The sequence below is a fragment of the Lynx rufus genome, unplaced genomic scaffold (genome assembly GCF_022079265.1).
Source record: "Lynx rufus isolate CCGP_SWC_20201006 ecotype Redwood Valley unplaced genomic scaffold, mLynRuf1.p SCAF_9, whole genome shotgun sequence".
NCBI lineage: Eukaryota > Metazoa > Chordata > Mammalia > Carnivora > Felidae > Lynx > Lynx rufus.
The window spans coordinates 67299782-67312257 of record NW_025814897.1 but is presented as its reverse complement, the minus strand read 5'-3'; the positions used below and the strand labels follow the sequence as shown (position 1 = coordinate 67312257).

At 40.6% G+C, this 12476-nt stretch overlaps 1 protein-coding gene across 1 annotated transcript in view; it reads left to right on the top strand.

The window, feature by feature from the left end:
* The window catches only part of IRAG1 (inositol 1,4,5-triphosphate receptor associated 1), a 117097-nt gene that overhangs the window by 71748 nt on the left and 32873 nt on the right, over nucleotides 1-12476 (top strand). The window contains 1 exon segment of the mRNA XM_047070566.1: nucleotides 7717-7840. Within this exon segment, the coding sequence (XP_046926522.1) occupies nucleotides 7717-7840 (124 nt within the window).

Below are 12476 nucleotides of genomic sequence, written 5' to 3'. Positions count from 1 at the left end.
AAATAATGGAAAGAACAACTGGACAAAAAGTCAGGAGATTTGAGCTAATGTCCCAGTCCAGGAACCAGCTGACGGGTCTTTAAATATGTTCTTCCGGGGCGCCTGGGTGGCTCAGTCGGTTAAGCGTCCAACTTCAGCTCAGGTCATGATCTCACAGTCCATAGTTAGAGCCCTGCATCAGGTTCTATGCTGACAACTCAGAGCCTGGAGCCTGCTTCAGATTCTGTGTCTCCCTCTCTCTGCCCCTCCCCTGCTCATGCTCTGTCTCTGTCCTCTGTCTCAAAAATAAATAAAAATATTTAAAAAAATTAAAAAAAAAACAAATATGTTTTTCAACCTCTGTTCCCTCTTGGACTAGAGAGGACCTCAGGAGGCTCTTAACTTTAAGAGTCAAGGATTACAAGTCTTTTCTAGTTTTGCCTATAACTATTTCTTACCTACCTTACCTCTTCTTACTTACCTATTTCTCTAAGTGAAATTTATACCATTTTATACCTACCTACCTATTTCTTTAAGTGAAATTTATACCATTTTATACAAGATTTTAATTGTGATTGCTCTAATGCTACACATTGGATTCAGAAGAACTGTCCTAATTTTGTTTGTTTTTACAGTTTATAGACTTTTAAATTACTTACTTTGAAAACATTTACTTCTCACTCAAATATATGGTTTGTCCCTCTATTGAGTATTCCTTTCTGTTTCCTCTAAAAGATTTGATGTTCTTGTACAGGTCTCCCATTTCTCTTATTGGGACACATTCTATGTGATTTATAATTTTGCTTGTTTATGAAGAAGACTCTTTTCTTCATTATATTTTCCTAGCTCATAATTAGTGGCATAAATGAATGCTGCTTGCTACTATACATGTTCCTTGTATATTAACAAATGGTAGAGGGATTACTACAGTGACTAGCACAATTACTATAACTAGGGTAATTATTACATCTCAGGTACTAGGCTAGGCATTTGATAATATTGTCCTGATCACTTGCAGGTCATTTCAAGCCAAAGATGTGAGGCTCACTGTTGGCTAATTCCCAGGCTGCATGCTGGGAATGCAGAGGTGAAAAAGGCTCAGGCCCTGCTGTCCACAAGAGGGCCTTTTCCTGTCTGTCATTATTAATCCCCTCAGCTACCTCAACAACCTCCTATCCCTTCGACATTCCTGACCTCCTCACCCAGCTCAATTCGACTGTCCGCACTCAGCCAGAGGAATCTCTAAAATGCAAATCCAGTCTAGCATCTTCAGAGGCCTTCATTATGCTCTTAGAATGAGCACTGGAATCCTTAGTAGGATCTACAAGGACCGGTGTCATTAACCCTGCTCCCCTCCCCCACATCTTTGAGGGCCACTCTCCTTTTCACTCTCAACATCTTGGACTTTCTTCAGCAACTCATTCCCCCTTCTTCTTAGGCTTGGCACAGGCTGTCCCCTCTACCTGGAATGTTCTTCCTCTCACCTTCTTTGCCTAATAAACTCCCATTCTTTAGATTTAGATTCTTAGATTTCTGCTCAAATGTCACTTTTCTAGAGAAGACTTTTCCAGCACCCCCAGATCCTTCTCTCTTATAAAACCTACAATAGTATGAAATGTAGTGTTTTAGTATTTCTCTAATTAATCTCTGTCCCACTAGGTAACAAGCTCCCAGAGAACAGTGACCTGTGTGTTTTGCTCAGCATTATATCCCTAGCTACAAGCCCATTGCCTGGAACACAGTAAGCACTCAATAAATGTTGAAAAAATGAATGAGCCTACTCTCACCTTCCAGGAGAGGAAATGCAAAGATAGACAATGTAACTATAATACATTGTGTTAAGATTTCAACAACACAAAGTATCTAGAAACACAGAGGGAGAAGCAGCCAACTTAGTAGGGGTAAGTGAGTCAGGGTTGGATTCCAGGAGGAGCAGCTTTGAGCTGAGGAAAACAGGGGCCTCCCAGGCAGAGGGAACAGCAGGAGCAAAGGCACACAGGCATCTTCTAGTGCTTGGTATGTTCTGGGAACAGAAGGAATCACATGTGAACCAAATGTGGGTCATGTGTCCTAGTGAGATGGGCAGCAAGGGTGGAGGGTGAGGCCTTTAAGGGACAATTAATGAGTTTAAACTTTATTCAGGACCCCTTAGAAAGCCAGAGAAACCTGCAGATAAGGAAGCATCAGGATCAAAGTTGAGCTTGAGAATAATTCTTCTAGACAGATTGTGAAAGCTGGCCTGAAATGGGAGAGACTGAAGGCAGGGAGACTGGTAAGAGGGTATGGAAACAGTGTGGTGAGAGGTGACAAGACTGTAGACTGAGATGGACAGGAGGGAACATGGGAGGGACAGGTTTGAGAGCTATTTGGAGGTCAGCGTGGCAGGACTGGTGAGGATGGGCAAAGGGGGAGACCAGAAAGACCACCAGGTATGTGTCTGCATGGCCAAGGGGGTGACGATGTCGTTAATCAGGATGGGAGCACAGGAGGAAGAGCTCACTTGAGGAGGAAGACAGCAAGTTTGGATTCGGATGTGCCCATGAAGAGCAACTTGGATGCCACAGTCTGACAGACCTAGTTTTGCATCCCAGTTCTACCGCTAATTAGCTGGAACACTAGGGAATCTACTTAACTTAGTTGAGCCTGAGTTTCCTAGGTTGCAGTTTCCCCAGAAAATTAGCTTAGTAATATTTATTTTGCCAGGCTGTTATAAGGAATGAATGAGAAAGTACATCTAATGCAAGCTGATGTTTGATTAATTGTGGCTGTTGAAATCATTTTCATTATCCTGATCCAAGTGGCAACGTCTAGGAGGTGGTTGAATCTCTGGACCTGGAGGTTGAGAGAGATATGGGAAGTTCTTCTAAGACCACCCCCCCCCCCCCGCCCCGCCCCAGTCTGAGCTCAGAGCTGTCAGATCTCAGTCAGAGAAAAGGCCAACCTGAGAAGATCAATCTGAGGAAAGTTTATCCCCAACCAGTAGCTTTGGCCGTTTGGGAATCTTCCTGGGTCTCAGAGCATCTTTAATCAGATGCTTGTAATCAGGCTTTAATCAGAAGCCTTTTCTAAGGCCTGGAAATTGCCAGAAACAAATGCTTTCACTGGAATGAGCTAATATAGGCAGATATTTTAAAAATAATTTTACTGCTAAAATACCCCATGTCCATTATCAAAATATTGAACTAATAGTGAAAAATATAAAGAGAATAAAAATAGTTTTTACTGGGGCGCCTGGGTGGCGCAGTCGGTTAAGCGTCCGACTTCAGCCAGGTCACGATCTCACAGTCCGTGAGTTCGAGCCCCGCGTCGGGCTCTGGGCTGATGGCTCGGAGCCTGGAGCCTGTTTCCGATTCTGTGTCTCCCTCTCTCTCTGCCCCTCCCCCGTTCATGCTCTGTCTCTCTCTGTCCCAAAAATAAATACACGTTGAAAAAAAAATTAAAAAAAAAAAAGTTTTTACTAAATGCCCTCTTCCCCCAAAATGAGGAAGGAAGAAAGATGGAAGATTATGCTACATTGCTAGATGTACTTATTTTAGATAAAAAGTTTGAAAATTTAATTGAACATGAACTAAAGTGGAGTGAAACCATAGGACTTGCTGAATTTTGGTAATTTCTTCCTCCAGAAAATAGAGATTAGTTTTTAAAAGTTTAAAATACACGTTATGAAATGCATCAAGAGCTTGGAGTCATTGAGGTACTTCTCTCACATTACGTGTTTCAAAATGGGATTGTTGATTTCCTGCAGGGAAAGAAGAAAATGACAGCACTACTTCCCACCTTCATATTTCTTCCTATCTTTCCATCTCCACGTGATAAATTATTATTTTTATACTGTCAAGGTTGTAACAATTACTTCCATTCTGTAACCATAATTTCCATAGTTGTTTAGTCCTAAACTTATATGTAAAAGGATTTAATGCTTACCATCAATCCCTTTACTATGGCTCGCCATTCCCAAGCTTCTGATTTTGTTTTATGTCTTGTTTAGCTGGATTTTATTATCAATATTTTTCCTAGCAGGGCTCAGAGATGCTGTTTCCTGAATTCTAGCATGTTTGAAACTGTTGTCTTTATTCTTGAAGGACATCTTGGATGGTTTTAAATTCTGGGTCATTCTTTCCTTCAGAACTTTGTAGATGTTACACTGTGTTTAATGTTGTTGAGAAGTCTGAGGTCAGCTAATTTCTAGTACCCCTCAATCTCCACCTCTCTCTGTAGATGGCTTACTCTTTCTGTGAGGGTAGCTGGAGAAGCACTTCTTCATTCGTATATATTTTTTCCCCTTTACATGGCATGTCTTTCAATCTGCAAGTTCAGCTTTTCCTTCAACTGAGGAAATTTTTTCTTATATCTTTGAATATGTCCTTTGTTCCTTTTGTTTTGTTCACTAGTTCAGAGACATCTCTGTAAATTTCTCAACAATATCTCAACTACAGGTCCACTATTTCATCTCTAAATACTTCATTCTTTCTTTCTTTGTGTTCTTTGTATTCATCTCAATCTCCCCCACCCTCCTTACTAATTCAGTTTGAGGCCATATCTGTTTAATTCCTTCATATTTCCAGCATATTGATTAGTTCTATATTTTTATAATTTTCCTTAGTTTTGTTATTTTAGTCTTTGATTTATTTCTTCAAATTGTAATCTCCCGTCTTCGTGTGATCCTCTTATCTCACTTTTGATTTCCTATTTTCATTTTTCTTCAGGTTCTAACTTCTCCTGAGTCAAAGAACTTTTCACAAAAATGTATTTTTGATGTGTTTCTTAACTCTATGCTTCCACAGGAGACATCTGTCTCCTTCCTACATGTTTTCTGTCTTCTTTCCTTTATACCTTCCTCTCTTCTTTCCTTCCTCTTTTGACTATAGTCTTTGTGGATGTGTGCCATGCCATTTGTTTTCATTTTATTTCTTTTTGAAATGAATATTTTCACCTGGATTTTCTCTTTACCTGAGAAATATTGTGTAGGTTAATTTTCATGGACTCCTTCCTACCTTATTTAAGATCTCTGTTCTCCCACAGTGCTTAGCTGAGGACTGGGTATTTTGTGTCTGCTTTGTTACTACTTAGGTGGTAGGGTAAAGGGGAAGTTCAGATGGAGTTGTGGGTAGTGGTGTTCGTGGGATTGGTTTCTGCTCTTTTATTATAACTTTGTTCGTAGTTCAACATGTGAGTTTATTATACCACTCTGTGGGTATATCTTAATTCTTTTGGGTGGGTAGTGGTAGATATTTCCCCAATTCAGGGTAGAACTATAGAGACAATCTGCCCAGGTGTTTATTTTCCAGACTTGATGCAACTATTCCCAGCAGCCACTCTAACTCCCTTGCCACAGGAAGGAAAAAACAGACAAAATCCAAGGAGTGTGGCCTCTATGCTATTTCTCAGAAGTGGTGATCAGGGATGGAGGGCAGCTTCAACTGGGGCTTTCCATATGTCTCCTGCCCTCACTTTAGTGAATGGGCTTGTTTTATTTATTTTTTCTTTTGTCTTACTTTCTGGTAAATCCCTCCACATTGTTTGAGATAATCAGCTCTGGTAGAATGCTGTGCAATCATTCTGCCTTTCCTCTCCCTTCCTACTCAGTAAGAAAAGCAAACAGCAGCACAGGCAGATTTTTCTCTTGTTGGAGTATTGTTGTAGTGGTATTGAGATCCTTCCACTCTGAAGAAACTTTCTGACTCTCCTATGGAGGCTGCCTGCTCAGCCCCCTCAGTCCACTTCCCTTCTCATTCTGTGGTATTACACTGTCAGAATTTTCCTTCATACATCTTCCTCTCAGTAATGGTTCTTTGAGGGAAGAAAAAAGGGCTATCAAGGGTGGGAGTTCTACATTTATTCCTAGTAATTTTGTTTGCTCAAACCATTATTTTAAAAGATTATTATCTTTTCTTATATTTGAGAGTTGCTGGTATATTTATGGTTGGTTTTAAAATTTTTTGTTATTGTCACTTTTGTTGAGTTCAGGAGGAGGGTGGCTGGTTCTAGGACCTACCAGTTCTGGGATCACCCTTCAGACAGCCATCTTAGCAGGGCTAGAAGGCTGTAGCTAGTTACTTTTTTTGGTAGGGGAGGGGAAGCTCAACATAGGAGATTTCTCTAGTCAAAAGTCCCTGGTATGGCTTTCACTCAATTATTAGATCTTGTATGATTCAATCAATCATACAGATTTCTCAGGAATCCAGTGCTTAAATATCGCTCTGCTGGGTACAGTGTGGATACATCAAGGTACAGTGAGGCCAGAGGCACCACAGGGTTTACCATCTGTCACATGAAAATGTCAGAAAGCAGTAAGTGCCGGGACATAACCCAAGAGATGACAAGTAACTAAAATAACATCTAGTCCAATCTTTTATCCAAAGAAGAATCACTAGCTACCCCATTTCTGACAGATGGCCCTTCAGACAGTGCTAGGATATCTTAAGTGTCAGAAAACTCCTGAACACTGTTGTGTTATCGGAAAGCTCAAAATACTTAAATATTCTTTACCTTGAGCCAAACTATAACTCCTCTTCTCTCTGCATGGTCTCCTTTGGAGAAGCTTCTAATTCACATGACTCCTAATCTAAGCTCCATTTGGATGGCTACCACAAGTATGCCTATAGTCCTGATCTCTAGCCTGGCCTACAATTCCGGAAAATTACTGAGCAGGTTGAAAACCTATTGCATCAAAACCCATGAGAGATGGTAGAACATGGATAACTATAAAGTCCTGCATGCGAATAAAAAGTAACTATTGTATGGGATGAAGATACCTGATTTGGCTCTAGTAAAAGAGATTTGAGGCTTGTAATCCTAAATGTACTGTGAGCCCATAATAAGGCACAGCGAGCCTATGCTGCCTGAATAACAAATGTCAATACCAGGGACATTTGCCAATATCTTTCTGAGCTAAGAGCTTGTTAGGACACATCTGGGCCTCTGGTACAGCAACAACCAGAATGTGTGCAGGCAGGGGATGATATCTAGGAACCGTGGTCCATAGTCCATGAGCAGTTGGGAAATAAGGCTACAGCCTGGAGAAGGGAAGTTTTAGAGAGGTACAAAAGCTGTCTTCAAACAGGAGAAAGATTTATGGGAAAGAGAATACTTGGTTTGTTCTTTCTGCTTTCAGAGCACAGCCCCAGGATAGTTTTATGAGATAACAAAAGGCTGTTCATTGGTTCTGTTGACTAGGAGGCATCAATTTCTGAGGTCTGCGAAAGATCTAACTACCTTACCCTGGAAAAACCCTGTTTCTATTTCTGTCTATGGGGATATGGAACCAGATTTCTAGGTGGGACACAGATGAGTGAACAATTGAATTCACTTGAGGAAGAATAGTTGGGCAACAAACCTCCTGAGAAGCCTGCCAAAGAGAGGGGATTTTTCCAAACATTATAGCCAAAGAGCAACCAGCTTCCAGTTGTCAGAAACCAACCTTGAAACCCAGACATGAGAGCCTGCTTGGTACTGTGGATAGCAATGGGAAGAACTAGAATTTAAAGCAGATGAAATTGGTTTAAAATCTGACTACACCATTTACTAGTTGTGTGACATTAATTACTAAACTTGCTGAGTCTTGGCTTACCTACCTATAAAATGAAATGATTAAGTTCTAGCTCATTGGATCATTGCGCAAATAAAATAACAATTATAAAGCCCCTGCCATATAACTAGGTTCTTATAAACTGAAGCAAGTTGCCAACAGTGCTACTGTGATTTCAGACATTTTATAAGTTAAACACTTTTTTTCAGGGCTCCCTTCTGAACACTCCTCAGGTATTGAGGAAGATGAGTCAAAGAGTGGCTTGGATGTCATGCCCAATATTTCTGACATGCTGCTGCGCAAACTGCGGGTCCACAGATCTCTTCCTGGAAGGTAAAATCAGGGCATAAGTTGCATAAGACCCTGTATTGAGTGGGCCCTGTGTTAGTCTCTGGATGGGACATAGTGGAGCACCAGCCTTGATTTTTGACTCCAGAAAGGTCAAAGTCTAATGGTCTAGACAGGGCTAATTCATCCAAAATAAAAAGAATAATAAAAAGCTATGTAAGGTGGTTCAACTCAAAGAGCAGGTGGGTTTCATAGGTGGGGGCATGAGGTATCACCAGAGGCTAATGGCAGCAGTGGGTGGTGGACTTTGGGCCAGGAGACATAGTTTCAATTCGAGATCTACCATTTACCCATAACTGAAAGATTCTAGGTCTGATATCTACATAGATAGAGATGTAGAACATTTGGAACCACACAAGGGTTGCTTGGGGAACCTACCAGGTTCTTCCACATGTGGGGAGAAAGTGACTTCACTTGCCAAGCCTCAACCTTCTCACCTATACAACAGAGGTCATAAGTGCTCTGCCATTGGTAGGGTGCTGCACTAGCTAAAGGAGAAAGTGTTCAAGCTGGGACCTAAAACCATGTCAGCACATGACAGACTCTTGATAACTAGATTGAAAAGCAAATAGTTTGGAGCATGAAGGAGAAAAGAGAGGGTACCACTAAGCAGTAAGAATTGGGTGGGTGTCTGCAATTGAGGCATCCTGCCAAGCCCAAGCAACCTGGAGACTAAACTGTTGTGGGAGTGCACTGGGGGGAAAGGCTATTAGGAGGACCATTCAGACATAACAGAACCCACTGATTTGGGGGTAAATATGAAAGGAAAACAAGTTTTACCCAGGGAGTGTGATGTGTTCAAACTGCAAACCATCATCACCTAAAACACAGAGTCATCAGGGCAATACTCAGAGGACCTAGCGACTAAGCCAGCATCAGGAAAAGTGCCAGAAACAAGTCAGAAGCAGGCTGCATCCACAGCTGGAGGAGGGCGTGGCTTGGGCCAGTTCATCTCATAGAAAGCAGAGAGGGGCTGTCCAGAGGAAGGACTAAAGGAGAAGCACTCTGAGCGCACTGCAGGTTACAGAGCATGTTTATATGCTGGGTGTCTTTTGGTATTTATGACAACCCAGTGAAGCAGAAAAGGAAGATTTTATTCATCTTCAGTGAGGGAAAAGAGGCAAAGAAACATGTTAGCAAGTGACAGAGTCAGGAATTGAACTCAGCATGGGCTGACTGCAGACTCAATGCCTTTCCATCTATACCAGGGGCCTGTCACAATTACCAAAACAACCATTGATACTCTTGTCTGTAGTGAACAAGGCTGGTCAGTGGTGTGATTGGCTTCCTTTTCCTCAGGAAAGTTGAAGATAATTAGTATCATTAGAGCACACCTCCAGCTAATTAAATTCCCTCAACTTCCCCAGGAGAAGAAGACTGAGCACTTCTATTTTCCTTGAGTAAGTCAACAGCTACTAGCTACCAATAATGAGGCCAGACAGGGCCTGCATGGGCCTGCACAGTCAGTGAATAAGATCAGCTTCTGAGCATGTGGTCCAGACTCTCAGATTGAGGTCAGTGGCTCTCATGCATTGTGCCAATAGCCATATTGCCCATCCCCAAACTTCCTGCTCCAACCACCAAATCAGGCTCCCTGCTCCTGGCCTTCATAGAGGCTGTGCAACTTAGTCCACTGGCTGGGCCCAGAACTCTCTATCCCTGGTTTGGAGGATGGAATAGATGGGCAAATAGTCATGTGAGACATTGACCAACAGGGGGAAGACAGAGGTTTAAGAATCCTTCCTCCAGAAGAAATATGGGGAAATTACACTTGAGTTTTAATATGAAAGAGTTAGTTTCATGATCTATGTGGGCTATGTGAATTGGGACTGGACCATACAAAGAAGGAGCTCATGGAGTCAGCAAGTTGAATGAATTCAGTAGAAAAACCAGGGACTGAACACAAATTAGGGACACAGTCAATGGTTGATTAACAAGAGTGTGAAGAGAACATGTTACTGGGTCAAAAACCAATAGGAGCAATAAATAGGAATTTAATCAATAAATATTCATTGCCTATTTTATGCCAGACATTATAATGGAGAACAAGCAGACACAGTCCCTGTTCTCATGGCACTTACATCCTAGGTGGGGAGACAAATAATATTTAAGTAACTAAATGAATGAGTTCAGATAGCAAAGCTGCTAAGAAGACCATGATACAGGCACATACAGAGATGACAAAGGAATGGAACATTCAAGGGTCAAGGACGGCCCCAGTGATACAGTAACCATTAACCTAAGACATGCAGATGACAAAATGAAGCCATCCATGCAAAGATTTCCAGACAAAAAGCACAGTGATTTTAACAAATGATGCTGGGATGACAGGATAGCCACAGGCAAAAAAGTAAAATTAGAATAACTTTACCTCACACAATACACAAAAATGAGCTCAAAATGAACCATAGGCCAAAATTTAAAAGCTAATGCTATCAAACAATTAGAAGAAAACATATGAAGAAATCTTCAATACGTTGGTTAGTCCATGATTTCTTAGATATGACACAAAAACACAAGCAACAAGAGAAAAAATAAATAGATGAATAGTATTTCATCAAAATTAAAAACTTTTATGATGCAAATAATATCATTAAGAAAATGAAAAGACAACCCACAGAATGTAAAAAAATATTTGCAAATCATGTATTTGATGAGGGATTTGTTTCCAGAATATATAAAGAATGCTCATAACTCAATAAAAAAGATAACTATTTTTTTATGTTTATTTTTGAGAGAGAGAGAGAGACAGAGCGTGAGCAGGGGAGGGACAAGAGAGGGGGAGACACAGAATCTGAAGCAGGCTCCAGGCTCTGAGCTGTCAGCACACAGCCTGATGTGGGGTTAAACTCATGGAACTGTGAAATGATGACTTGAGCTGAAATTGCATGCTTAACTGATTGAGCCACCCAGGTGCCCCGAAAAGATACTATTTTTTTTTAAATGCAAAGGATTTAAGTAGACACTTCTTCAAAGAATAAGCACATGAAAAGATGCTCAATGTCATTAATCTTTAGGGAAGATTAGGGAAATGCAAATCAAAATATTAATGAGATACCATTTCACATCTACTAGAATGGCTATAATAAAAAAGATGGACAATAACAAGTGTTGGTGAGGACATGAAGAAATTAGAGTCCTTAGTAAAATGATGCAGCCCCTTTGGAATAACAGTTTGTCAGTTCTTCAAAAAGTTAAAAATGAATTTCCATATGGCCTAGCAATTCTACTCCTGGGTATATAAGAAAAATAAATAAAAATATGCCTCTACACAAAAAACTTATAAATGTTCAATAACAGCATTTTCGTATTGGCCTGAAAGTGGAAATAACCCAAATGTCCAGTAACTGATGAATGAATAAATAAAATGTGATATACCCATTCAATGAGATATTATTCAGCCACAAAAATGAAGTACTGATATATACTACCACGAGGATAAACCTTGAAAATATTAAGCTAAGTGAAAGAAGCCAATCACAAAAATCCACATGTTGTATGATTCCATTTATATGAAATTTCCAGAATAGGGAAATCCATAGAGTAAGAAAATAGATTAGTAATTGCCTAGGGGTGGGAATGGGGGTTGGAGAAGATAGAGATTTGATTGCAAATGGATACAGGGTTCCTTTTTGGAATGATGAAGTTCCAAAATTGACTACAGTGATTGATGGTTGTACAATTCTGTGAATATATTAAAAATTACTGAATTGTAAATTTTAAAGGGTAAATTTTATGATACATGGATTATATTTCAATAAAGCTATTATGAAAGAGAGTGGGGAGAAAAAGGAAAGAATAGTAAATGCTAAGTCCTGGGGCCACAGTGAGTGTGTATGAGGAACAGAATGGCCAATGGGTCTGGAAAATGGGAAGATGAAAGTCTGGTAGGGACTGGTTCACAGAAAACCTTGATTTTATTTTAAGGTCTATTAAGGGAGTTTAAATTCTGAGGCAGGCAATGCCACCCCAGGCTCCTTGTATGTCATCTGCTGGGCTTCCGTCATTTTTGGAAACCCATGGCTCTGTCCCCTAGCTGTCTATACCAGTTCATAAGACATAGCTCTTTGCATCAGGAGCTGGCCATGTCTTGTGGCTTTTTAAATTTGAATCACACTTCCCTGAGTCCTCAGGGCTTTATACATTTTAAACAATTGTGTTCTATAGCCAAAAAAGCAGAAAGTAAATTATCAAAATAGATGAGTTTGGTTAATAATGAAAATATGTATATTTTATATACTATCCAAATAAAGCCAGGAGTCAAAGGCAAGCTCAGTGAGTTTTGATATATTTGTTTAAGCAATATGTGCTCTATATGACAATCAAGATTATGTTGGCTGGCTCTCAGAGGAAAGGGCTTGATGGGTGGGGTTGTGACAAGCATTGTAAGCATCAAACATCTTTGCAGTTGTTTGTCCCATGTTCTGTACTCTGCTGACTTGATGGCCATGGGGTCTTGTTGCCTCATCCTCACAGGAAGGCTCTCATAGTCCTTTGTCAGGGGTGAGAACCAGCCCCTTGCAGAGATAACTGACCCCTACCTTTGCTCTTGGGGTCCCTCCACACGCGTCAAAAGGAGGAAGCTGTGTTTCCTGAGAATCTTATCGATGGCATGCTCTGT